This window comes from Rhipicephalus microplus, chromosome 9 (assembly GCF_043290135.1).
Source record: "Rhipicephalus microplus isolate Deutch F79 chromosome 9, USDA_Rmic, whole genome shotgun sequence".
NCBI classification, from domain to species: Eukaryota; Metazoa; Arthropoda; class Arachnida; order Ixodida; family Ixodidae; genus Rhipicephalus; species Rhipicephalus microplus.
The window spans coordinates 81,473,299-81,500,281 of record NC_134708.1 but is presented as its reverse complement, the minus strand read 5'-3'; the positions used below and the strand labels follow the sequence as shown (position 1 = coordinate 81,500,281).

At 42.4% G+C, this 26,983-nt stretch overlaps 2 protein-coding genes across 6 annotated transcripts in view; both read right to left on the bottom strand.

The window, feature by feature from the left end:
• Positions 1–373: 373 nt before the first annotated feature.
• Positions 374–8,395, bottom strand: LOC119185445 (uncharacterized). Of its 3 annotated transcripts, none has more exons than XR_012886217.1 (2): positions 4,518–8,395; positions 374–523 (listed from the first exon to the last, which is right to left on the bottom strand). XR_012886217.1 is itself a non-coding variant. In XM_037434454.2 (2 exons), exons 1-2 carry the CDS (start codon positions 7,952–7,954, stop codon positions 471–473), a joined length of 645 nt encoding a protein of 214 aa, XP_037290351.1. In that variant the 5' UTR covers positions 7,955–8,361; the 3' UTR covers positions 374–470. The 3 variants fall into 3 exon arrangements, 2 of the variants coding, with proteins under 2 accessions (XP_037290351.1, XP_037290350.1); XM_037434454.2 differs by having other exon boundaries at positions 7,363–8,361; XM_037434453.2 differs by having other exon boundaries at positions 7,303–8,360.
• A 6,764-nt stretch (positions 8,396–15,159) lies between these two features.
• LOC119185444 (uncharacterized) overlaps positions 15,160–26,983 on the bottom strand; it is a 28,950-nt gene continuing 17,126 nt past the window's right edge. For all 3 annotated transcript variants that reach the window (XM_075873949.1, XM_075873950.1, XM_075873951.1), the window contains one exon: positions 15,160–17,342. In XM_075873949.1, the coding sequence (XP_075730064.1) occupies positions 16,978–17,342 (365 nt within the window). In that variant the 3' untranslated portion in view covers positions 15,160–16,977. The remainder of the gene's footprint in view (positions 17,343–26,983) is intronic.

Genomic DNA, 26,983 nt, shown 5'->3' with positions numbered 1-26,983 from the left:
GAAACTATGCATTTTTGGAAAACGCCCACGAACACGACGGAGACACGAGATTAGAAAGACTCAGTACTTCGCCTTTGTCTTGTCCCTCCATCGTTTTCACGTTCATTTTCAAAGTATCTATCAAAATGCTGACAACGCTGTTTCACTGCCAGCAACCTTTGGCGTGTAAGAAAGGGAGCTAAATTTTCTCTCAGCCTGTAAACCAAGCAATTGCGGCTACTCGATGTGCGATAAATAAAAGACCAAAATTAAGAATGACCAGCTGATGTTGATAACAGGTGCTCATAGCAGCACTTTTTTGCTGTGCACTTGAATTCCTGTCTTATGTAATGTTATGGTCCGTGAGTACACAATGACACTACTACAACCAAGAAAAATTTTACTAACATTTATTTGTAAAATAACTGCTACAAAATAGAATTCTGATCCCCTTCTTAGTAGTTGCATAATTTAGCTAGAAGAAGACAGCATCATCCAACTTCCTGATGACTTGACAACAGGGTGAGTCCACAATGTACTGGACCTGTACAAGATGAAGAAAACAGACGAAAAAACAACAGATAAATCAAAGAGTTTAAAAAATGGCACCTGAAACTTTCAACTTGCCCACCACAGCAGTGAAAAGACTCCTGTTGTCATATGTATTTTCTGCCTGTTGGTCCGCGGGCACAAGTGCCAGCCTTGTTTATTAATAGAAGCTGCTTAGCATCACTTCATTGCAAGACTTTTCTCTATCCGCCACCCGAGAACGCGCTCTGTAGCGGTCAGGCTCCGCCTAGAGACTTGTGGCAGTGTGACCTTAATGTGGGCAATATATACACAGACTTTGGTTGCTTAATTTGTAGCAAACTCATTGTGAGCAAATTTCATAGTTGCATTCATAAAATATTTGAATGTTATATTGTAATATAACACTAAAATGCTGAGGCTTTAGAGCATTACAAACTCAGCCTGCCTACATTAACAATCCCAGTGCCACAGGCATGCAAGAACTGCTTGCATAATCATGAATCAACTAGACCATTTTGATATATTGACAGGTTTTCAAAAATGACTATTTTTGAAAATTTTATATTCATATTTTTCTTTTAAAGGGCAAGTTACTGTTGCTGTAAAGAAAAAAAAGCAAATCATATACAATATCTGATACTTTTTGTTTGCAGTTTACAGCTGCACATGGTAAAAGGCTGCATGCATGAGTATTTGCTGTGTGCCATTCATGGTAGTATTTCCGAAATCCTTATTCAATTGACATTTAGTGATCAGCCTATAAATTTTCTTGTTTTTTATTTTTTATTCCGTGCATTATATATGAATATATTTTAGTTCAGGAAAATTTGCTCAACAAAGGGAAGTTTTCTACTTTTGGCAAAAAAACAAAACAAAGCAAGAACTAGTTCTAGAACTTTTATGAAAGAGACAGGTGTGAGGTTTGACGTGATGAGAAGTCAATAAAGAAGGAATGCCACAGAAAGGATTGCCTCAACAAAGGAATTTGGTTCGTTGGGGTAACATACATTTGGCAATGTTTTTATGTACTTCTAGTTAACGCTCCACCACTAGCTTACAACAAGGAAAAAAAATAAGGTGGTGCATGCAGAAAGTTAACTCATCACATAATGTGAAAATTTGACCCAGAACAAGAGAAGGAACAAAGACGAGTGCTCACCTCCAACAAGATTTATCTTGAAGAGCAAACATATATACTCTTGAAATGCAAAAAATAGACAAATCATTCAAAAAGCCCACAACTGCCATGCACGAAAACCTTACATCCTCAGCAAAGACAATTCGTTTTGACAAATCCCTAGAGACAGAGTGAGAGAAAGTACTGATGCAGTTCAGCTCTAGTCTACAAATCTTTTTCGCCACGACAATTTCTCTTGTAGTTTTTTTTTCCCCAATGATAATGGTGTCACACAAAAGTGGTTTGGAGCCACACCTGCTACAGTGCAAGGCCAAGAAACGATTGCGACCATTCTTGAGGTTACAGGGGTGTTTATTGCAGCACGTGTGGCTGCAAAATGATTTTGCGGGACATCATTATTGCTGGAAGAAAAAACAACAAATAAAATGACAAGAGAAATTATCGAGGCAAAGAGGATTTGTAGACTAGAGCTGAACTGCATCAGCACTATGTCTCGGGCTTTGTCAAATTGTCTTTTTTGAAAATGTAAGATATTTATTTGCGCATGGCAGTTGTGGGCGTCTTGAATGATTTGCCTGATTTTCACATTTCAGGAGTGTATATGTGTTTGCTCTTCAAGATAAATCTTCTTGGAAGTGAGCACTCGTGTTTGTTCCTTCTCTTGTCCTGGGTCAAATTTTTGTGCTATGTGATCCGTTATGCATTACCAACATGCCTAACTTCATACTTTCGATCCCTGAAGTCAGTCCCTAAAGGGCCACTCACCAGGTCCCATAACAAACTGTGGAAGTTGTGTATCTAACGGAGAGCATTATACCACAAAAAGTTTTTCAATCGGTTCATTACGAGCTGAGAAAACAGTTTCTTCTTTTTTTAACAGCAGGAAACAAGGATGAAAGGAGGCAAGCTCAAAACCCTTGCCACTCCCCCGTGTAGCCTTCACAAGCCAAATCTCTTTCCTACCCTCTCCAGCATCCAACCAAGAGGTCACGTGCACATGACGTGCTCAAACAAGCCCAACCCTCGAGCGCGCGAGCGGTGTTTTTTTGTTGACCAGCATTGTATTGTGTCTACTGCCTGTTTTTGCGACATTGTTTGGAAACGCTGGCTTTGATGCGGTTGAAAAGATGAGCATAATGAGTGCTCGAATGCGCAGGACCATTAATTTCTTTTCCAGGACAGGAGTCTGCTTGATGCAGTAACCGCGGAGACACAAACGCATGCGAAACGCCAGCACATTAGCTCGGCATCTCGTTGGAATTCACGGGGAAAAAATGCAAAAGACAAACGCATTCTTCTATTGCGTCTCAGTATGTATCCCAAGTTTTATTAATCTCTTCAAGCAACAAATTACATTAACTACGCATGTCACGTTAAATAATTTCCGTCATGTCACGTGCCACTGTTGGCAGCGTCAGAGCACAGTCGTATACATATAGGACCAACGTCACTGCACTGCTGTGTATGTAGGGCGATTCATACTTGCACATCATAACCTCCTTCTCTGGGGGCGCGACCCAAAAAAAAGGGGGAGAAGCGTTCGTTTTGAAATTTGACCCATTTCCACGTCGCATAGAGTTGCAATGTTTGGCAGACGTGACCATAAACTCCCGATGTACGCATTGCACTTGTCAGCTCAAAATCGCCAAACCCGGTGAGTGGCCCTTTAAAGAAAAGCAAAAATTAGACGAGGAGACATGAAGAATGCTTAGAAATTTTGCCATATGTCTACACCAAAATGGAATGCTATTATTAATTAGAAGAATGTATCTTTTCCTTGGCAACCAGCAAACATGACTGAGAACAGACGAATACTTTTTTGTCCAAGTTAGCTGCTAAAGAGCCGAGACAAGCTCCGTGAAATCCTCTTGAACAACTTGCACAAGTAATGTCCAATACTACCCCACTATATTGTGGTTGCCGGCAGACACAATGTAACTTGTAAATACTATCTCTTGGCTGTACGCGAGCAGCCATGGAGTTTATGAGGGGAAAGTCTTCGATCATACCATTCTGTATGCATTGCAGCAAATGTTTGCGTAGCATAACTTGGTTAAGGTTCAAAGTTTCTGGTTTTCTGCCTGACGCTATATAATACATGTTGGCAATTGCAAACAAGCCACAGTCAAGTGTGTTGCACTGGTTTTGTGCCTTCATTGTTTGAATGGTTAATGTTGGCGATTGTAATTTTAGAATATGACAGATTTGCCTAACAGCGTCAGGAGGGGTATCTTGATCAATTGAATCATATATGAAGACTGTGTTTTTGTCCACACCAACATTTGTTACTGTAAGCCAATGATTGGGGTTCTGAACATGCAAGATTTGAACGAAAGGGCCTTTGATTTGAGTGAATTGTAAACATCGGCCCAGTAAGACATCTTGAAAGCCGACACAAGTAGGATACTTTTTCTGAATTAAATACTGTGCGACATTGATTACGCTATCTGATATGGAGGTGCCCTGTACCAGAACATTTAAATCTGCATCTGAAAGAGAATACCGTTTGTAGACATTTAGCATGTCTACTTTAACAGTTGCAAGGCCTACCTTTTTTACTTGATTTGGGAAAAATTTATGCTTGACAGCTCTCACTTTTTTTGGCCGCCCCCTTCTTGCTTTAACCAAAGGTACCACAAGTTTTGTACTGTTAGAATGCCCAAGATAACTTGTGGCAGTAGTTTGTGCTAACTGAGCTGGTGCAGCCTTTATGGCTGCTGAAGTTTGGTTACGAGGAAATGTGGTTAAATTTCTGAAGAAAGCCTCGCAGGACGAAAGTTTTTCCATTAACTCCTTCTCACCACAATTAGATAATACGTTAGCCACGGTTTCTGACATTTCGCAAAGACTCTTATAAGCATAAGTATACTTCTCTTGTGCAGTGTCAAGCTTCACACAGGGTGGTGACTGAATGCTGCTTGTTACCACTGGTGTGGCACTAGTGGTTGTGCAGCTGTCACTCAGGAAATGATCCTTGCACCACCTGTCTGGTATGCAAGCCTTGTCGAAAAGATCTTGCTTAGTAAAGTCACGCACTGCTAAAATATGTGCACAAGGCAGAGTGTACTGGTTATAAAAAGCACATGTGCAAGAAGCCAAGCACAATGAAACACTGTACTGTGATCTTGGTGAAACTACAACATAAGAATTAGGAGTGGAAGTGACTTGATAACTTACATTTTTAAACTTCTCATACTGCTCTAGTACTTTACTTGTAGCCTCAGAAGTGCAATTACGGGACAATTCTAGCTGAAATGGGTCATTGAAATCATTTATGTTTAGGTTCAGCTTCATTTCTTTAAGCTTAGAGAACTGTAGAGATAAAGAATCATTATCAATGTAACCTACCAATGCTTCTATTGCTTGAACCAAATGCATGCTTGAAGAGAGATAATTTTTAATCTTTTAATTGTGGCACTCAATGCGATTATTAGTATTATTACCAAATGTAGGAAGGGCTTGCCGATATGCATGTACCCACATTTCCTTACACAAGTGCCAGTTATGCATATAGTAAGAAATGAAATCTGTGCAAGTCATAGCTTGGAGGTTAGCAAGCTTATCGAAGTAGTCTTGCTCAGTGGGGGAATAAACTAAGCTTTTTAAGAGAGGAACCAACTGATCACGTTGCTGTCTAGCTTTTTCATGAACCTTTTGCTGGAAACAATGCAACACATGCCACGTACACAAAAGTATGTTAGAATTAGGAAGAATATTGGTTAAAATGCGCAGTTCATTGAGATCTTTATCAATCATCACTACTTTGCAAGCAGACACAACAAATGGGTTGAAATCTACAAACTTTGTGAACATGGGCTCAAAAATTTCAGTCGTCTCATTTCGTAAGAAGGCATAACACACAGGTCTCCCACGACCATCTTGAACTAATATAGAGTAAAGAATATAACCCTCAATATTCACTTTATACGTTCCATCAATAAATAGAATCTCTGGATACTTTTTCAAAATCTCACGCATGTGCGTTGTTTGAAGAAGTATGAATTGCAGGTTATTATTTTGATTCATTTCATAGTGAATAACCCAGTTTGGATTATTTTTTAGCAAGGTCTCTACCTTCTCTAAAACCATTTCACCATGAGCCTGCTCATTGCGGATAGGAATAGAAAATCGTTGCTTGTAATTATTAATGTCCTTTGTAGTTAACTTCTTACCAGTTTTTTGCTCGACCAAGTTTTTAAAATCCTTTGCGCCAATATTACATTTAGCTAAGTCAAAGAATTCTTCTTTTTCTCCATGATTCAGGAGCCTCTTCTGAGGATACAAATCATAATATTCTGTGGGATGGTTATGCTTAGCTTGTAGTTTAGTTATCTTGTAGTGCAGAGTAGGCGATTTACATAGGCTTACCGATACTGTCATTTCACAGCCAGTACCATTGTAAGCTTGCTTTGGTCGCTTTCCTATCCCCCTGGGCTTTATTGTGCGACCGTGAATGCAGCTATATTTAATCCTAATATACTCGAAGTCCTTATCTTCTGATGTGAATGGACTTTTATTACTCTTATTTATCATGACTACATGCCTGCCCTCCCTGCACCACTCATCAAAGCTTTTCTTAAAAGAAGGAAAGTTATCAAATGTTGCATTTAAATAAACTTTGCTACCCCCACCATATAGTGTATTTACTGGGTTATTGAGGACGGTTGGGTTGGCACCAGTGTTTACACAAATAGCCTGGGCACCAAGGCTGACAGGCCTGCTTCTGGATGTCAAAGCAGCCTCACAATACTTGTACTGCACAGCTGCAGTGCACCCAGCTTCCATAGGGTCACCAGCCTCTGTGCCAGGATCGCGCTCAATTCGCATGCAATCCCGAGTCAGTGCTGGTAGATGGCTTTTGCAGACAGAAACCTCGTTCACAGCGTCATTCGTGACAGATTCACAGTGAGTCGCGGAACTAACTGAGCAGTCTTTCAACTGCTTGCTAGGAACACGCTGCACCTTTTTAAAACTATCACGAATGACGTTGTGCGAGACACTGGCTCGTCCTTCAGGCTTTCTACCACAGACAGCGGAAGAAGCAGACTGAATCTGTTTCTGGCTCACAACTGCTGTCATAGGTGAAGTGGACCTGATGGACTTGGCAGCTGTCACAGCAAGAACTTTGCCTTCACTGTCTGCACACAGTTTAGAGCTCTGTTCTTGCTTGTGCAGTGCCGCAGCCTTCCGCCGGCTCTTCTTTGACTGCACCAGTTTCCACTCACTGTCGCCACACTGGCCGACAGCCTGTGGCACAGCTGCTTTTCCAGCACTGGCCTCCTCTTCCCCCACAGAAGAGCGCACAAGAGCACTCTCATGCTCCTGTGAGGCTCTCCTTATTTTCCTGTCACAAGTGGTGCTTGCACCTCGACTAGGGATCATTGGCTGAATAGGCCTCTCCCCAGTGTTTCCCTTGCATGGTACACTTGTGCCATGGAAAATGGGGGAAGGCAGGCTGTCCCAGGTCCACCAAGCCTTGCTTCCCTTGCAGCGAACGCGGACACCGCCAACGAGCGTAAAGCCAATACCATGAATGGTACTGGCCAGTTGGTCAGTGTCGTGTCTCTGCATGAGAGCACTGCTGGTTTTCCAGACAGGAGCTGGTGCAGCGGAAGGTCCACCTACTGCTGGAGAATATTGAACTGCATGCATACCAAGTGCTGGAAAATCGACTTCCAAGTTGATGGAAAAGTGCTCCTGCCGAGCCCACCCACTCCATGCAGATGCCTTGGACTCCTTGTAGGACTGTTGGATGTGTCTCCTCTCTAGTTGGGTGGACAAGGCACAGGCCTCACGGTACAGGAAGTCTGCCAGCACCTTGTTGCCAAGCCGGCTGGGGTGGACACCATCCCTGCTCAGGAATCCAGGCCAGCTGTCCACAAGACTATCCAGGATAGTGAAGCCCCTCTCCAGGCAAAGCTGTGCGAGTGCAGCATTCACATTCCTGTAGTGGTCATTCAAATGACAAACATCACACAACTGTTCCTCCCCTTGGCGGTACCGATTCTGCCCCCGAGGAAGAATGGCAGAAAAAGCTACATGCAACGTGGGATTGCTTTCGATGATTCCCTGAGCGAGCTGGCGATATTTGTCCATGCACATGTTGACACTGTCAACAGTGTTGTTCGTGCCAACATGTACAATGACAACATCAAAACTGGCCAGCTTGTCAGCAATCATTGAGAGCAAGTGCTCAATCCTTATTCCTCTGTGTGCGGCAACGCTAACAGACAAGCCACGGCGCGATGGGAAATACTGGTCGACGTATTTCACCATTGAATCGCCCGCTACTAACACACGCGTCATGTTGCGCACACTTTCAATTCAGAATTACACCATGAAAAAAAAAGAAACAAGAAAGTGAATATTTAGTCTAAAACACGGCTGTCAACTACGCAAATGCACTACGACACAGATACGAAGCACGTTAACACGGATGACCAAAGAAAGGGCCACGCACAGATACTGCTAAATCAGCCTATACGCGAAAAATCACAAAAATACGTATTGGGATGGATATAAACAACGTTAGTAAATATAAAATAGCAGTGAAAATAAGCGGTTGAGCTTAGATGAAGATGATGTTCGAGGCTTGCGAATATGTAGCAGAACAAGGCCTGTAGACAGCTCGCAGAAGCAGCAACCAGCCGTACTCCAGCAGCAGCAGCAGCAGCAAGTGAGCGTCTGCTGGCCAGCTGAGCCACGTTCCGATTTGGTAAATTCGAACAACGCGCTAAATCGGAAACGACGTATGTCATGACAATTTTTGTGACGTCACTTCCGTGCGGCGCAGCAGCCAGTTCTGTGTGGGGATGGCTGGAGTATGGGCTGGAGCGCCGCGCGGCGCAGCAGCCATTGCCTTAAAACTACTGCCCAGTAGTGAAGCCTTGCCTATGGCTAAACGGCGGTTGCGGCGGCCATCTTACTAGGGGCATGAAAAACTACCACCGTTTAGCTACTAAAGACGAAGCGTTTCCCTCGCACGCCCAACGAGTTCAAAGTGGAAATATTTTCGGGTCACATAGTGTTCCAACCGCGTCTTAGTGTTACTAGTTTTCCTTAGTAAGTGCCTCTAATTGGAGGTAAAGTTCATTGGAGAGTTGGTCACCCTTACTATCGTTTCTGTGTTATTTCGTCGGGATCAACTATCTTTTAATATAGAATTAACGTAGCATTTACATTAACATATCAAAGCCACTTGATCTAACAGTGGGCACTACCAAAAAAGAGCATGTTTCCGACATCTTGGCAGGGCAAAAGCTGGCTTCTCACTTTTGCTGACAAGGCATTGCGGGAGCTTAGTTTTTGAATTACACTCCAGCATTTTTTTAAACCTCTTTGCCCATGGCAACGGCAGCGATCCTCAAACTAGGCACATCATATCGTATGAGGAAGAAGCTACCATTTCATTACCACATCGCTGCAATATTCTTTGTCGTCATGGGTAGTTTGAGTACTAGCGATTAAATGCACTGTAGCTACTCTACGTCACCGTGCTCCTTGTAGAATGACCCAATGGTAACTCAAAGTGTCAGACCCTTTACCTTAGCTCTCGAAAAAAAAAAACACAGCTGATCATAATGACATTTTGGACATTCTGAAGTCCCATCACTCTAATTGTCTGTCTTTAATGCCTTTCCAGTGGCTATGTTGGTGCATCCGTCCGTGGGAAACTTGCAAAACGCCGTCCAAAAACCCACGTGACCTTCATAGTGACGCCACTGATTGCCTAAATTTGTGGCATTATGATGGCATTGTGGCATAACGCGATGGAAAGAAACAAATTGGCCCCGTATCTACTTGTTACACTGCAAATGTCGTCGACAGACGATAGTCTTGCGTTTGGAGAGAGTGAACAAAACGTTTATTTGATGTTCTGCGCAAGAAAATCAGTGAATGGTATTGTGGAGGCACTGCGTTAGAGTGCCTCGAGCGTGCAGCGGACAAGTGCATCAAGTCGCGTCACACTGAGACATGAGCGCTATCTGGCAGTTATCTTGAAAAACGAAGCGCGCCACGTGCGCGCCAGTCTCGGAGATGATAAGGTGTAGAACGCAAAGCGACGGTATACGTGCTGCCACCATATCGTCTTAGCAAAGCGTTTGCAACACTTGCCTTTTTGAGCGTCGCGTTGCACTGTCAGCACAGCGTGATAAACGCTACGGTCATTAGAATTATCTATCGTCGTGTGCCTTATCTACGACGCATTGTTATGGTGTCTCAGATATGCGCAACCATTGCTTTCGAATTGACAATCACACAAGTATGAACGCTGAATCTTGAGCAATATTAATGGGCGCTGCGGGTGCGTTCGGCCGTTTGGGGTACCGTTAAGGGCGGACAAACAGACAAATGTACTGGCAGACAGACCAAAATTTTGCGTCGAAGGTCCCCAAGAAAGACTATCGTCTTTAAAAAACGCCAGGCCTACGTGGTAGGCGCAGCACAGTCACATTGAAAGCTAGTAGAGCGGCCTTTCAGAGCCTTTTCAAAACACATATTGGGTAACTACTGCAAGTAAACTTGCTTGGTACTCACTGTGGCATTAATAATATATTGGGTAGTAGGCCGGCATTCGCTATGCTGTTTTTAGTCATTCTTCTGAGAATCGTGGTATCTGCAAAACACGTGCAAGGAATTTTGGGCCAGTTGTCCATGCAGTGGCTGACGACTATGAGGAATTATGGCTGAAGTTGGTATGCGCCACAGTTAATAGGGGAACAAGAACAAGCTTTTGTAATAGGTTGGAGCATTGGACGTGCCACTCGTTACGCCATTCGCATCATGCGACGACTGGTCGTTCTTTCGCCGTTTTAAAAAGCTTTACAAGTCGTATTAACGCGATTGCTTGCTCGACATCAAAGCAAACAAGTCCCAAGTACCGGGATGACACCGAGGTTTTGGACACAACGGGAGACACTCCGTCAATTTCATATGCTGCAGGCTCTACCACAAGGAATCCAGAAAAGGAAAGAAAGTCACTGGTTGTTGACACAGTTGAAACTTCTGCGTGCAAAGAGCCAAGTGAATCATGCAAGCAGCATACCCAAAATGACTCCGCACAACCCCTAGCACAAGTAGGAGTTCCTATGAAGAGTGCTGTTGCGCTGACCCATAAAGATGCCGAAGAATCACCAGTACAAGACAGAGACTCTGGGCTGGATGCCGCAGAAAGTTCTTCACCTGCTTGCGCTGCAGCTCCGCAGCAGCTTTTTCATCATGGTGCAGTGTCGGAAGATAATATGCAGATCTCTATGGATGCAGTAATACCGAAACGTCGCGCATCGTCCAGCTCGGATTCAAGCAAAGGGAGTGACCCAGCATCAGTGACTAGGGAGTCACGCCGTCGCCGAAAGTCCATGCCAAAGGGGAAGTGTCGCCGATCCCGATCTAGAAGGCCTCGTGGAGGTTCACGGGAAGCCTCAGGGCCAACTCTTGGGACTGATCAAGTGGGACGATAGGCGCATTGGAAGGTAGTCACCATGGCGCAGTCTGAGCGACTCATATTTGATACCTTGAACATACACGGCCTTAGGTCTTCACAGAAACAGGCACAGCTCCGTAGACTTCTCAATCGGAAGCGTCTCGACTTTGTCGCCATCCAAGAGACAAAGATCGAGAGCGAGGAAGAAACCGAGAAGGCCCTGCGGCCTTTTCCGTCTCAGTTTAATATGTGTGTCTCACATGCTAAAGGTTTATCTGCAGGCTGTTAGTTGTTTCTGAGAAAGAGCCTACTTTGTTCAGCATTCTGCACTAGTGTTGATGAAGAGGGCAGGTATATATGCTGTAATTTTTTGTTGCAAGGAGTGCCATGGAGAATTATCACTCTATATGCGTTTAATGAGGTTCCGAAACGACTTGAGTTATTTGAAAAAGTGCGTAATTTAATTGACGTCGACAGATGCACGGTACTTATGGGAGATTTCAACTGCGTATGTGAAGCTACTGATCATTATAATTTGTCTGGAAAGAGAGACAGGAGTGGCGAGCTTTCATCCGGTATTGTAGATAATGCAGGACTAATTGACATCGGGGTCTCGAATCGGGCAACAGCATATACAAGAGTACAAGGCAGTTCTCATGCTCGCCTTGACCGGATTTTTGTGTCCTCATCACTCCTATCTCGTAAAATGTCCTGCAGCACCGAAGCTGTATCATTCTCAGACCATTGTATTGTCATAGCCCAAATTGGTGAAAATCGTCACAAACGATTCCGTCCCCAGTGGGCACTTTGGAAAATGTATGCGAAGCTCCTCCGTGATCAGGAATTCATGAATCGCGTCCAGATGGCATTGAGGCAATCTTTTTCGATTGGTTTTCATATCTTCGCTGCTTGGGAGCTTTTTAAACAAGAAGTTCGTGCTATAGCTTTAGAAATTGGTGCTGTTAAGTCTTTCTATAGAAAGAATGACGAAAAGATACTTGTTAAAAGTCTTTGCAATCTTTATGAGATGGAATGCGAAATGCCGGGAAAGTACATCAAAGACATTGAGAATATTAAGTGCCAACTACAGAGATATGATGCTGCTCACTACCAAGGGGCACTTATTAGATCTCGGAACCAGCGCACTTTAAATTCTGAGCAACCGACACGCCAAGCTTTACTTGATGAGCAACGCCATGCGATTTCTAAAGTTATTTCAGACTTGTACTTAACGATGTGCTCACAAAAGATAATGGAGACATTACTTTGGCGTTCGAAACGTACTATAACAGTTTATTTAGCTCCCCCTCTGATGATCTTGACGCTCACCTCAAGGCTAGTTTTGTTTCTCTTGTGAACCCCTTGAAGGACAATGATTGTGCAGTCATTGATGGGCCCATGACTATACAGGAAATCGAGCAAGCAATCGACAACTTGCCCCTATTGAAAACACTGGGCCCTGATGGCATCTCAGGCGAATTTTACAAAGCTTTCAAGAAAACACTTGCTCCTATATTACTGAATATTTTTCAGATGAGTTATGACATGGATACACTCCCACAATCTTTTTGCAAAAGTCACACTGTGTTAATACCGAAAACAACTGACAAGGAAAAACTTCACTTCGCCAAGGGCTACAGACCAATATCGCTGTCAAACGTGGACTACAAAATTTTCGCAAAAGTATTAGCAACTAGGTTGCAATTTGCTATGTCGATCCTCATTGGGTCTCATCAGACATGTGGGATCAGAGGTCGATCCATACAAACCAAGGTACATGTCGCTGGAACAGTGCTTCAATACTGTCATGGTTCTCAAGAACATCTTGCAATGCTACAGGTAAACCTTGCAAAAGCTTTTGATCGTGTTCGTCATTCCTTCCTTTTTTCTCTTCTCGAACAAGCTAATGTTGGCAAAGTTGTTCTTAAAGGCGTTAAACTATGCTATAATGAATGCTCAACTCGTCTGATAGTTAATGGTCAACTCTACAAGCCAGTTTCTATTCGCTCTTCTGTAAAACAGGGATGCCCGATGTCACCTCTTTTATTTGCACTTTATCTAGAACCACTGTGCTTAACCATAATACAGTCGAGTTGCATTCGTGGCTTTAGTATATTAGGCAGTGAGGTTGAAGTATTGGCTTATGCAGACGATGTTGCATTCTTTTACACAGATAAACCAAGTGTCGAAAATGTGGTATATACTATTGAAAAGTTTGGCGTAGTATCAGGAGCTCGTTTAAATGCCTCTAAAAGTTTAGGACTGTGGTTTGGCTTGTGGGGTAGCACACCGAACCACTTTGCAGGGATTAATTGGACAAGAACTCCTCCAACATACCTCGGTGCACCATTGCATGCATATAGATTCAGTGCGCATTACTGGAAGGAACGCGTCCCTAAGCTTGAACGACAGGCCCAGACATTTGTTCCCTATCGACTTTCGACATTTGGGAGAGCTGAAGCTTGCAATACTTTCTTAGCAACAAAACTTTACTATGTATGGCAACTTATTCATTGCACAAGATTCTATATACAACGCTTTCATCGGATTTTTGCTACTTTCATATGGTCTTCGACTTTTGAGCCCATGCGTCGTGACAATATATTCAAGCCAGTTAGTGACGGTGGGTTAGGACTAAAACACCTTTATTTATGGCAAATAGTGTCCCGATTCTTCTTTTTTCGAGACAATTCCCATCCTGTAATCCGTTCCTTCTTGCAGGTTACACTTGTTAATTGCTTACCAGATTTAATTGTTTCATCGAACTTCTCCGAACGCCCATGCTTGTGGGGATTCATGCAGGAAGTTTACCTCGCAGTTCAGTTCCTTAAAGCTCGCTTTTCTGTAGAATACCTGTACACAGTATCGCGCAAGGTGCTGTATAAGGACCTACTGAGTACACTCTTCCCACCTCCATTGTACCGCTCACTGTACTCCAATCTTCCAGGCCGCGATGTGTTGAAGCGAGTGCGCAAAATGTACACTCCACCGAATTCAAAAACATTCTTCTATAAACTCCACTCTGAAACATTGGCGGTAAACACATGGTTAGAAAGAAAGGGTATTTTTATTCCGTCTGTTAACTGCCGTCTATGTGATGTGCCGGAAACGATTGAACATTGCTTTGTTAGCTGCAAAGATGCCATACTGTTTTGGGGTGTTTTTCAGCGAGCACTGAAAAAACGTTTCGTCATTAATTCTCACACAATACGTTATCTTCTACCAGCAGCGCTTGATGAAGTACCATATGATATGTTTTTTCTCATGGGCATGCACAGCTTGTGGAAGACACGAATGCAAGACCGCAATGCAGAGCCCACTACCTCTTCAAGCGCACACTTCATTCAAATGTCTATCCACCTAAAAAACATTTACGACGAGCTAGACTTTAGACCGGACTGGTACTTCGTCTTGAAGAACTGTTTGACCTCACCCCTTTTTTGTTTGTATAACACGATGTGAAGAACTCTCCATGTAAGGAACTCGCGCTGTGTTAGCCATTTAGCGTTTATGAGTAATGCTTGAGCGCTTACTTTCGGATTTGATTGTACTTTTGTTCACTTCATTTTGTCTTTATTGTACAAATACTTTATTAAATACCATGGGAAAAAAAAAAAGTACCAGCATAGCTCAATGGTAGAATACTGGGCTGGCACCCAGCGGACCCAGGTTCGAGCCCCAATGTCTCCATAGGTGCTAAGCTTTTGTTTCCAATTTCGCGCGAAGTGGTTATGGACACTGGCGGTAAATGTACGATTGTCTGTTAGATCTCATTATTACTGTATCCACTACATGCTTGTGTGACAGTAATCCCTTATGATGTTTTGCTTAAGTCTTAGTTTAACACACTATTCCATGTCTCTGCCCAACGGGTACTCTTACTATAACCAAAATTATGCATTGTCAAAGTGATAGTATATTGGCCCCCATATCAAACAGTAATAACAGCATGGCTGATTTCACTAGTACTCCGCAGGAGTGAAAAACAATGTATATTCCAGTATGAATGCACTGTCTCTTAAATTTATTACGGTGGTGAATACATGACATAATGACTGCACGTAAAAGTATATATTTGAGAATATGCTTCAAGCAATGCAAAGTTGTCTTTATTGAGACAAAAGGAAAACATTTTCACATGTACAGAGTCACTCACATACAGACACAGCCCCCTCAGATCCAGGAAAATCTTTTGTAGAATCATTCTGCAGCCAGTTCATTGTAACCCTGTGAGGTACAATTCTCGTGATGTACTGCTTGACCTGACTACCCAAACAGTGCCTATACAAATAGTGCATATTCCTTTAGTTCTTTGAGGAAAAAAAGAAACATATATCTCTTTCTTTACACACATATCAGGTACGCGACACATCACATTCTCTTCCCCACTCTTCACTTTTTGCTCCCAGTTATGTCATCTGCTGGAATTAGAAACCTTATGTCTTTTTTTTTCATTAGTGATAAGCAGCAGTATACCTAACTTGCAGTGATTTTCTAAAGAAAAAGAAAAAGCAAGCAACAACAAAACATAAAAAGCTTTACATAGCATGTTGCATCCATGTAACTTAACACTACGATAAGACATTTCAGCTTACAAAAATTATGAAATTTAGAGCCTATGGGTGAGAGAATAGCATCTTAAAATGTGTGCATTACGCACATTTATAACTGTACAAAATGACTTAGGGCAGGGTTGCGAAGGATTAAACCCTGACAACACTTTCACTTTCTAGAGTTTTCACAACATTGGTGCAGGTTGAGGTGATGTCTCAGTAACAGTCATGACAGGCTGTCATATCCAACTTTGCACAGTGCCACAACGACGTGGCCTGTGCACAGCCAAACAAGTCTGACAACGCTAGTCGCATCTTGCACAGGCGACTGGCTCGAAAATCTCCACTCAAGTAAGCACTTGAAGACAAGGCTAGGCATGTGCATTTCTCGAAGTAAATTACACATTGAGAAAATTAGAAAACTTGTAGCATGACGAGCAATGTGCGTACATGATGAATATATTCACCCCTACAGACATTGCTCGACGTTCATTCTGGATTCAAACAGCCTGACATTCTGACAAGTTATGAAATGCAGGTCCACAAGAGCACAGTACTCCTTGACAACGTATTCAGAGGCAAAAACAAGGACTACAACATGTCTACAGCAAAACAGTATTTCATGTGTGCAATCAAAATGAAGAAGCCTCAAATATTAATGATGGATGGAGAAAAAAGAAATGGAATGCATGATATCAATGCATACCGTTAAAATGAAAGCACACACACACACAGTGTTGTGAAACTAAAGTTGAAACTTTTAAAGTGGTCTTAATACTGGTCAACACGCAAGGTGCAAACCACTGCTCTAGCACCCTACCTTCAGTAATTGTGCCAAATTACTGTGCCCAAAATATGCCTTTGCTATCCAATGTTCTTTATGCATTGCTCAACCACAGTAGCCATCTATTTAGACAAGAGCAATGGTATAGGTAACAGCAACGCACTGAGCGGCTTAGTCACGAGGTCTATTGAATCAACCTTTCACACTAAGCCATTATTTTCAAGGTCAACATACAGAATCACAAATGAACACCGATATTTAGCAGCAATATAAGGACAAGCTCACAGATCCATTGTCCCAGACCGAGCTATATCAACATGATGCTCGCCTTACATAAGACAATCAACAACGACCACATTCACTTGAATGAGTGTGATTGTTGGTCTAGTTTGTACAAGCTTATCCTCTTTAGCAAAGGCAAAACACTGGGCACCTCCTGTCATCCACCCTTACTTGTCTTCGCTACTTGCATTTTTGAATTTATGAAAAAAAAAAAGCAATTTAATGACAGTCCTCTGTTGTCTGCTACAATCGAATCTGAAGAAGGAAAATTTTCAGAGCCGTGAGATTAGATCCCCTGGTGATGGGTGCGCATGTGGCGCTTGCGGTTGGCTGCCTGCGTAAATGCAGCCGTACACTTGGAGCACTTGAAGGGCTTCTCCCCGCTGTGCGTCCGCATGTGGTCTTTCATGTGGGTCACGTAGTACGTGGTGTACAAGCACTGGCCGCAGACCAGCGGATCTTTCCTTGCGAAAGCTTTTTTCTTGTTCCTCTTCACCCGTACTGGGGGGCCCATGCTGGAATGCCCGAACACTTGATGGAACTTGCGTGGCCTCGTCCCTTCGGCCCGCTCCTCGTCGTCGGAATCTTCCTTCACTGCCCACCACTGGAGAAACGAGCGGCTTTTACCTCGTAAATTGCGTCCTGTTGGCACTGCAAGAAGACAGACCAGCTGCAGTAATGGGCTAGCTGGTTCATCGATCTTTGAAGACATGTTTAAAGTACGTTAAAAAGGCAACACGTGAGAAACATAGAACGCACACACAGAACAGTGCTCCATGTGCATGTATGTTCTATGTTAATGTGCTGTCTTTTTTGTACAGCTTAAAAATGTCTTCAAAATAATTGTGTTACAGCGCCGAAGTACTTGCACAGTATCCCATGAACTGTAAAGTTGCTCCTAATAAGTTTACTTCACATTTCATAGTAACCTCCCTTACTCTGTGCCTTTTGGCCTAGTAAGGTATTTTCCAATAAATAAATATTCAGGAAGCTGAACCCGGATGATGTATGCTACAGAACACTGTTTCTTGCGTAAATAAAAATGCAAATCATGGTAAAAACAGGATGATGTCGTCAGACTAAATTGGCTCTCGTTTATTTAAAAGTCAAATATTTACTCTATGAAGTTTGGTCAGAATAATAATATAAAGCACATTACAAAGATACAAGATCCAAGATATGTCTTAAAATAAGTATAACTGAATGCAGAAAGTTGATAACAATAACACCGAGGAATTGGCATAAAATAAAAAATGAAAAAAAAATGACAACTCGAAGCATAAGAAAAACACTAACACTCACTCACATATAGTTCAAGCGAAGAAAATTACGCAGCAAAGGAAGAGATATGCACCTAAAATTAGTTTTCATGCAGTCAGCTTAGCACCATAATGCAAAGTAAATTACACTCATCAATTGGTGCTCAGTTTCTTAATCCTTCACATGTCACCAGAATCTCTTAATACATTAAAAAAGGAAACTTAAAAAAAGAATGCTTAAACATTTTTTGGAGTAATTTTTAATTGAATTGTGGCAACTGCATTTTGTGGAATATATGGGTAGTGCCAGGGCTGAGAGAGAAAGCAGTGCTGCCCAAAGATTATTCTGGAACACTGCAGCGAATTTTCACTAGATGAGAAAAATATTGCAAACCTTGAACATTTCACTGATTGCTGCTGGCAGTTTCAGGTAGCGCTGTCCATTATGAGTGAGCTAGAGCAGTTTCGCTTTCACTCGTATCTGTCAGGATGTTAATTCAAGTACATGTACCTCAAATATTTCGTCTCTATCAAAATGTGGTTGCTGTGACCAGGATACAAACTAATAAACCTTGGTACAAACTAACAAACCGTGTAACCACTAGACCACTGCGACAGGTACAGAGCAGAATAATTACCCATAACCATTATTAGGCTGGCATTTTCATTCTAGCAACCTTTAAGATAGCCTTTGAGCTGATTGCTGGCTCTTTGCTTGCATAATTTTACGTACTTCTTCCACAATCAATCTTGAAATAATTAACAGACCACCATTACAGGCATGCCATAATGTGCCTGTTGACCAAAGCGTGATGGAATGCCGGGACAAAACTTGGCTCTGTCGTCTGCCAGCAAGGTAAAGTTCGAACTAAGTGAATAAAAATAGCTCGCACTTTATGAGCATGACGAAGTAAAAAAATACTGTTTATGCCTGACGTCTTATGAACCCTCTGTAGATTAAAAATCCTGTTCAATGTGTTGAGGGATGTTTCTCAACAATGAAGTGCGCCTACAATAAATACATTTCCCACTGAAGGTATATTACCTATTCACCGCACATAAGACAGCTTACGATAGGAATGTTCAGGGAAAGGTGGAAGCTCGAATAGGAGAAAAGATTTAGAACGGAGGGAGTTGCTGGAGCTAACGTTTTGGCTAGCAGTTTTGTCTTGGTAAAGTCTGCAACTGCCAACTTTGGCCCATACATGCACACACACCCTTGTGCAAAAGTATACGGGCCACAAAAGCGAGTACCGAAATCGCTGTTACAATGTCTAGTCGCGGGCTGTCTGCTGTTGAAAGCACTGCCTCGACGAAATAGCCTTTGAGAGAATTACTGAGACGGAAGTCGTCGGAGAAATGCTCTGAACACGACAACTATTCTCTAAACGACGCAAAGATTTGGCAAATAACAAACATATAGAAACAGCCATGGTCCATATAGATTCTCTCATAAGTGTACATGTCTTGCAGCCTCTCCTCCAACCCAAACAAAAGAGCAAGGTTGGAGGAGGAGGAGATGGCACAAAGGACACACATATTCGCGCTAATGTACGCAGCTGAAACTTTGACGGGGACAAGATTGTCAAAACATTGGCTACACCAGGCATGATCTACTACATCGAAATCTCATAAAATCGAAACAGTCTTCAATTCATCGCTTTTATTTTTACATTTCGCAGCTTTGCATAATAAATAGAACCTGGCATTTCAAATGAGAACGTTCAAGTACATGGGCCCCTGACATTTCACTTTCACTTAAATGCATACACCTCAACTGTGATCAAACCCGCACCACTGAGGCAAGCAGCCGAGCACCATAAGCAGTAACTAGACCATCATAGTAGGTCTTTAAGGGCAGATGCGGGTCCAAAACCACACGTTCTTTTTTTCAAAATTACCATTTTTAAAATTTTCCCCTGTTGTGATGGGATTAGTACCTCTACTGTTCTGAAAAAAAAAAAAAAAAAAAAGAAGAAGACGAGACTTAACTAGAAATGCTTTAAAATTTCATCTAGAGAGCACAAGGTGCCTGTTAAAAGGCCCAAAGTATGCAGTCTTCAAGTACCTTGCCACTGATAATAGGCCTTCGCTTGCCATTGTCAATCGCATGAGGTGAACAGTCGAGCCTCACTCTTCAAAAAAGGACAGTTTCCCTCGCTGATACGGCGCAAGAAACAATAAAAAGAAGCACGCTTTCGCACATTTTTCGAGCTCAGCGACTGGCTTGTCACATGGTACGGACCACCATTGGCCGCTGCGCGCCTGTATGTGCTGTGGAGCCTACTTGCGGGGTCCATGTCTTGGCTAGAAGCGCAGCTGAACAATGCTTTTATCGTGTATATATCTTCGTTATGAATGAAAAAAGCCATTGCTCGCCCGTTAAAGCTGTTGTGATGGCGCGCTCTGTAAGAAAAGGCTACGAGCGGCTGGTCTGATTCGCGGCAGTTGTTCGCTTGCAAAAACCAATCCATCAAAAGTAATTCACAGCCATCAGCCAGAAAGTTCGTGATGAGTAAATGGATGACGTCAGCGCCAATCTTCCGAGGTCGAAAAGCTCACTGTGAGGAAACTTAGCGGGGACGACATTGCCATTATGTACGACGGTATGTGGCACAAACGTGGCCACAAAATGGCATTGGCACTGTTGTGTCCCACGACACGGGACTTGGTTTAGATTTTGCAGTCCTGTCGAACTTCTTCCTAGCTTGCAGTAGGCACAAGGCTCTGCCAGATGGAGTGGAAGAAGTTTGGCAAGCGTTTCATGGCCCTGCCTGTGAGCGAAATGTCTGTGAGGAGTTGGCTCGAAAATGCCGAGAAGGACAAACTCATGGTGCTGATGTATTTTAGTGGCAGTGGCCACTACAAGAAGGAGTGTTTTTTTGGTGTGCAAATTTCATCAAATTTAAAGAGATCTTTTATAAATAAAAACTCCATTTTAACTCTAAAACTTGTTTTTTTTTTAAACACAAGTTTCGCCATTTTTTCAAAGTGCCCCTCCTTTTTCAGGCACTTCTAGTGCTTGGATCTGCATGAAATTTTGCCTATATTTTTTTCCAATGACAAATACAATTATCTAGCTTAAATTTCAATATATTATTATATAATGAAAAGTTGTATGTAAACCTTTACCAGGGTAGGTGACATATGGGCTTTTTTACGTCTATTATTTTTCACGCCTATTGCATATTTTGTATGTGCTTCCTAATTAGTTATTTATATTCTACACTTTATTTGAAACATTATGATCTATGAATGGTAAGATATTAGGGAAGTTTACGGATGAAAAAAAAGGGGGGGGGGGGGGCAAAAGGGTTAAAATTTTACTTTGTCATGTTGCAAAGCTGAAAGTATGCAACTTGCAAGAAAACTAATTATATATTTGAAATAAACATAAAAAGTTCCATAAATATCTCAAATTTCATATTCAAAAAAGTGTCTTCGAGAAGCGTCTCCCCTAATTTGGGCAACGTATACACCATAAAATTTTGTCAGATTAATTCAAGTAGAAACAAGTTACTTCAATCACTGTGCTTAAAAACTATGCTAGAGCTAGTCAATAAACTATAGAAATAAAGGTGATAGAAGAGGGCATCTATCCAATTAATTTCAGAACACTGACAGCCCATGCTCATTGGAAAAACTGTATGCTGCACCTCTTCAGTAGCCACCCACCAATACTAAATAAAGTATGCGATCCCAGTCCTGCAAGCGTTCTGCTCCAGTATCTCCAAATCAGTAACACATGCGAGATAAATTATTCAGCTTCAAGTCCCATGACGAACAAGCAAAGAGGAAGCATAAAACGTAGCAGTGGGAATCGTTGCAAAAAGCCACGCAAAGTCAACAATCGGATCCGTCGTAAGTTAGCACAAAGACCTTGAAACAGACCAGCATACGTGATTACAGTATACCGAGAGGTATATCACACGCAGTCAAACCCACTTCCAGCATTTTCAAGTGCCAAAAAGGTTTCATCGCAATAACTTATAACTGTTGCACAAGGGTCGCACAACGAAACAGAGGGTAGGAGTGTGGTAGGAGGGGTTCGCAGACCATCGGTCACTACTCACCAATTTTCCCCCCCTCATTTCAACAACATATGAGGGGCATTGAAAAAAAAAAACGAACTCTTTCTATAGCACCTTTACTATTTGTGGTACAACCTCTAAAGCATTTGCCATGTGAAGCAACTCCCCTCTACTAGCAATGCACCATTCCCAAAGTTTTTACCATTTTCGGAAGGTGCCCTAGAGTTCTGTTACGAGGAGCCCACCTATTGCCAGTGAGGGGTGGTCCGTACCAGGCGATCTCCCTCCTACTCCCTGTATATCTATATATATATATATAAAATCCTAATCCCCCCCTATGTAATGCCCTCCCGGGTCCTTAGGGTATGTAAATAAATAAATAAATATGTATATAAAAGTTTTCTATATGTCTCTCTCTCTCTCTACTGGAATGCACTTTTTAGAATGGCCCACAGGTCTCTTCTGGCATTGCCCTGGGTCTCCTCTATGGATTGGAAATAGTGGCCTTCCAATCTGATTGTATGTTCGGGATCAAAGAAATCGAAATTTCATGGCAATATCCTGCGCTATTATTCCTACTTTGTAAGCAACTTATCTAACAGTCTAACGAAGATTCCTTCGAATGACAGCATGAACTCTTGATGTGGTCATCATCTGCTGTAGCCGAAGGTCGTCCAGGCTTTTGACCGTCACCGACAGACATTTTACCGCATTCAAAACACTTGAATCACTCGTAGCACTGCGCGAGGCTCATACACTCTTTCCCAGTACGCTTGGCTAAAACTGAAATGTATCTGTGAAAGTCAAGTTTTTTTTGAAACTTTTCCCAAGTTTGTAGCAGAACTCCACACACACATACACAAATTGTTCTTCCAGCTTTCATTGTCACTTCGGTACTTTTCCGAAGAACAGCTTGTCCATGTGCTCACTTTAACAGCTGTAGCTCACAAACTAAAGGTCGGAGCGAATCGTGGCAAATGAGTTTCTTGCCCAAGCTTGCCGCTATGTGCGTCTTGACGCTGCTGCACGCTCTTTCTGGTGATTGGCACTCTATTAGAGAAATTATTTTTCTTTTTGAACACACCTCATATATACAATTGTGATTCCAGTATTACCTGTCAGAGCAGGCAGCAGAGGAACTGCAGGTTTCGCAATGCAAAAGCTGATGGCAGGCAAACACGGGAAGCAAGCGCAGAATAAAGACATGCTGGATGCTGTCATAGCCATCAATTAGACCCGACTTCATCATTCAATCCACCTGATTATTGATTGACTTATGGCCCTCCTCAAAAGACTCAGCTGATATCAGCTCCTCACTAACAAAACATTGTCTCAGAAATGGAAGTATCAAAATACTGTATGTATTACAGCAGCCTGTGAAGCAGTACATTAGCAGAATTGAAGCAGGTTTTGAGCAGTAGTTATTCATTTTGGAGCAGGAGACATGCCTTTCAGAACAGCTCTACAATGCCTAACATGAAGTACACATAGATTAAGAAAACAGTGTTGGTCATTGCACTTTACAAAGCACTATGGCATTGCATTCTCAAAGTCTTCTAGCAGGGCAAGGAAACAAAAATTTTCAAATAGTAAGAGACAGGGCAACATTACAGCACCACCTTTAGTTTAAATGCAGTTGTCAGTGATTTCTAGGCATTTTATACAATGTCGCCCATGCAGAAAGCATAACCTATTAAAAAAAACAATAATGTTTCAATAAATTTGCATACGTCAAGAAATATTCAAGCGAAATCAGCACCCATGAAACATACAGTGCAATTGCTAAAACTGTAATGCTATCTACTGTTTTAAATCCACAGCGACATTCATGTTGAACGAGTGGCAATGGACAATTTGCAATAATCTGCAAGGTGGCTTTCCTGTAAGGCTTGTTTTCCAACCAAGAACTCTTGTTCACAGTCTGCTTTTCTCGCTCATTGCGCTTTAACCTCTCCGAATTCCAGTGAAGGCACGCAAGTACAACAAAATGTCAAAGAGGAGAAAGGCAAAAACACAATGAGCGATAAAAGCAGTCTGTGAACAAACACAATGAGTGATAAAAGCAGTTTGTGAACGAGAATTCTTGGTTGCAAAACAAATCTTACAGGAAAGCCACCTTGCAGATTATTGAAAACTGTCCATTATAACCCAATACATACGAAGCTAATTTTATGGTCAATGCATCTTTGCCAGCGCCTCTCACCGCATGCAAATATATTTCAAAAGGCAATGATGTTTTCACTGCCTTTTCCCCGGGAGTCCGCGTCACCTACAATGTTATAGTCGCAAACGAACTCCATGGTCAAATTTATTTTTCGTAAGTAAATACAAAAAGTACAAGAACGCACATCTTATGTATACAGTCTAAACCTGCAATAACAAAACCCCGCGAGTATGAAATCCCCGCGGCAACAAAATATTTCCGGATCCCCGGCGAACGTTCGTAGAAGCCCATGTATTACGTATCTCGCGGCAACAAAATGTTTTTGGACAGCGATCCCGCAATAATGAATATTCTGCCACGGTGTGGGTCTTATTTTGCCCTCCCACCAAAGGTTCACTGGTTGAAAATATGCTTGTATGCATGTTATGCGCACTCAAAATTTGTAAACATCTGCTTCTCCACATCGACGAGACAGAGCTCACAAACACGTGCTTGGTTTTTTTTCCATCGAACTGCACTTCCGTTCTGCAGCCGCTCAACCAAGGCGTAATTCGGAGCGTCAAGTGCGCCTACAGGGAGAGGTTGATCCAACGTCTGCTACTCAACCTCCGTCACAAGTGTCCCACCGACGCCAACTTGTGCATGGCTTTTGAGATGGTGGCCGCCGCATGGGTTGCAACATCCCCGTCGCTGATTGAGAACTGATTCAAGCACCCGGGCTTCACCACCACCGTGCAAGCATCACGCACGGATTGCGCTTCGGCCTCACCAGACAAATATTTGGATGAAGGTGCACTTGACGGCGAGAGTGGTGGCAGTGCAGTGTCTCTATCCCTGACCAACGCCTGGGCGTAACTTCGAGCCATCGACACCCCAGATGAACTCACCGTTGATGCGTTCGTTCGCGCCGATGACAATGTAGTCGTGTACAAGGAAGTGACCGACGAGGCCTTTATCGAAAGCGTGCGCGAAGCTGACAACACCGAGAACCAAGAAAAGATGCACGCAGAGAAACCTAACCGGCGGGTTGTTTTGGATCTGCTGGACACCCTTCGCTCCTTCTTCGGTGAACATGACGACGACGTAGCAATGGACCACTTTTTCCAGTGCGAAGGGAGAGCTTTGAAGTTGTTGCATGGCAAGGGTTGGCAAAGTAAGTTGACCGACTTCTGGCAATAAATTTTTGCTCTGCTGGCCGTATCACTGTTTTTATGTCTCATACTCGTGGCAACGAAATTCTCTTTTTCGGTTTCCCTGGCGACTTTGTTATTGCAGGTTTCGACTGTACATGGATAAGGCACGTGCATCTCGATCATTCGAACTTACCATTGCTGGTTTGCAAGTGGCCGATATATCTTATTGATGGCAGAAACAATAAGGCCTTGACATGCCTCAGAAAACTGGCGGGAGTTGATACACAAACTGGATAGTTTTTTATGCCACTGACAGAGCTACATTGTTTCCAAACTGCGCCATGAAAATGGTGCCACTTAAAAGACGTTAAGAAGAGAACACAGTGCAGCACTATTGCAATTGAAAATTAAATTTCTTTGTTTCATTAGCATAAGCATGAAGCACTTTGTTGCGGAAGACTGTCATAATTTTCATCAAGCTTGCGCAAATATTCGAATGCGTTGAATATCTGAATGAATATTACTGTACTCGAAGTCATTTCAATTCAAATTTAAATTGTAGAATACTTCGAAGATTTAAATGAACGAATAGATGTTAGTCCGTATGTAGTCCCCGGTAAAGGTGGTTTCACTGTGGTAAAGGGGTGATAAGCTGTGAAAGTACCTATTCAAATGTATATTAGTCCACAGGTAACCTTATGTAAACGTAGTCATATTTGAAGTTCTTGAGCAAGTGCACGTGAACAAAGATGAGAAACACAAACAAGCACAATCTAACAATACTGGTTTATTCTTTTTTAATATGCTCACTTGAAAAAACCCTCACACTTCCACAATCTGGTCAAAAAGCTTGTGAGCAGCTCACATGGCACAATTTGTGATCACATGCTCACGTGGGTTCATGTTTTTTTTTTTCTACATTGTGCAGATTTGAGGGTTTTTAAGTGAACGTTTTCAAAAAAATAATTTGGTGTTTCTCATCTTTGTCCTCATGTGTTAGTGCAAAAACTTCAATATGAATATGTTCCAACTAGGCCAAATCGCAGTTTTTCTGCAAATATAGTTTCACTACAGCGAAGGGGTACCAAATGAGAAACTTCTCGCCAGAAAAAATACACCCTGCCACAAAGCCCGGCTTCAAGGTTAAATGAACATCTTACTATCCTACCGGTTCATCATATTCCAAGTTTAAAAGCTTGTTAACCTTAAAATACGAAATGTTTTACAAGCTGTCTCTTGCATTTTAACGGAAGTAAAATCCTGTCACTATTCACAGTTGTTTCGACTTCTTTTGAATCAAAAGATTTCTTTAGAGGGGGGGATAGGGGGCAACACCCTTTATATGGTCATTTCCCCCCCCCGTGTGCCATGGCAGCAAAAACTTTTGAAAAGAGGGGGGGGGGGGGGGGGGCACAAGCTCGGTGAGCACTCCATGGCTACACCACTGCTTTTGTGCATGCCTTGTTTCCATTTTTAAAAAATATTGCACAGGTTAGTTGGGTCATGACAAATATGTTATTTCCTTATAACATATGGTATATACATTTCGAATCTAAATTATTCTACCAAAATCGCTATTCACCCCGAAGCTCAACTTCACTATTTACACAAGCTTAATTTTCATCACGTAGGGTATTTCATGTCCAACCTAAATTTAACAACACCCGTATCTTCTTCAGCCCCAGTGACCCCATTTGGGGCCATT

What these genes read in the sequence shown, in the direction of transcription:
- LOC119185445 (XM_037434453.2), bottom strand. Translation starts at nt 7,954, where the DNA reads ATGACGCGTGTGTTAGTAGCGGGCGATTCAATGGTGAAATACGTCGAC. An exon ending in AGTCGATTTTCCAGCACTTG is followed by an intron (nt 524 to 7,302) that starts GTATGCATGCAG and finishes CATCTTGTACAG; the next exon opens with GTCCAGTACATTGTGGACTC.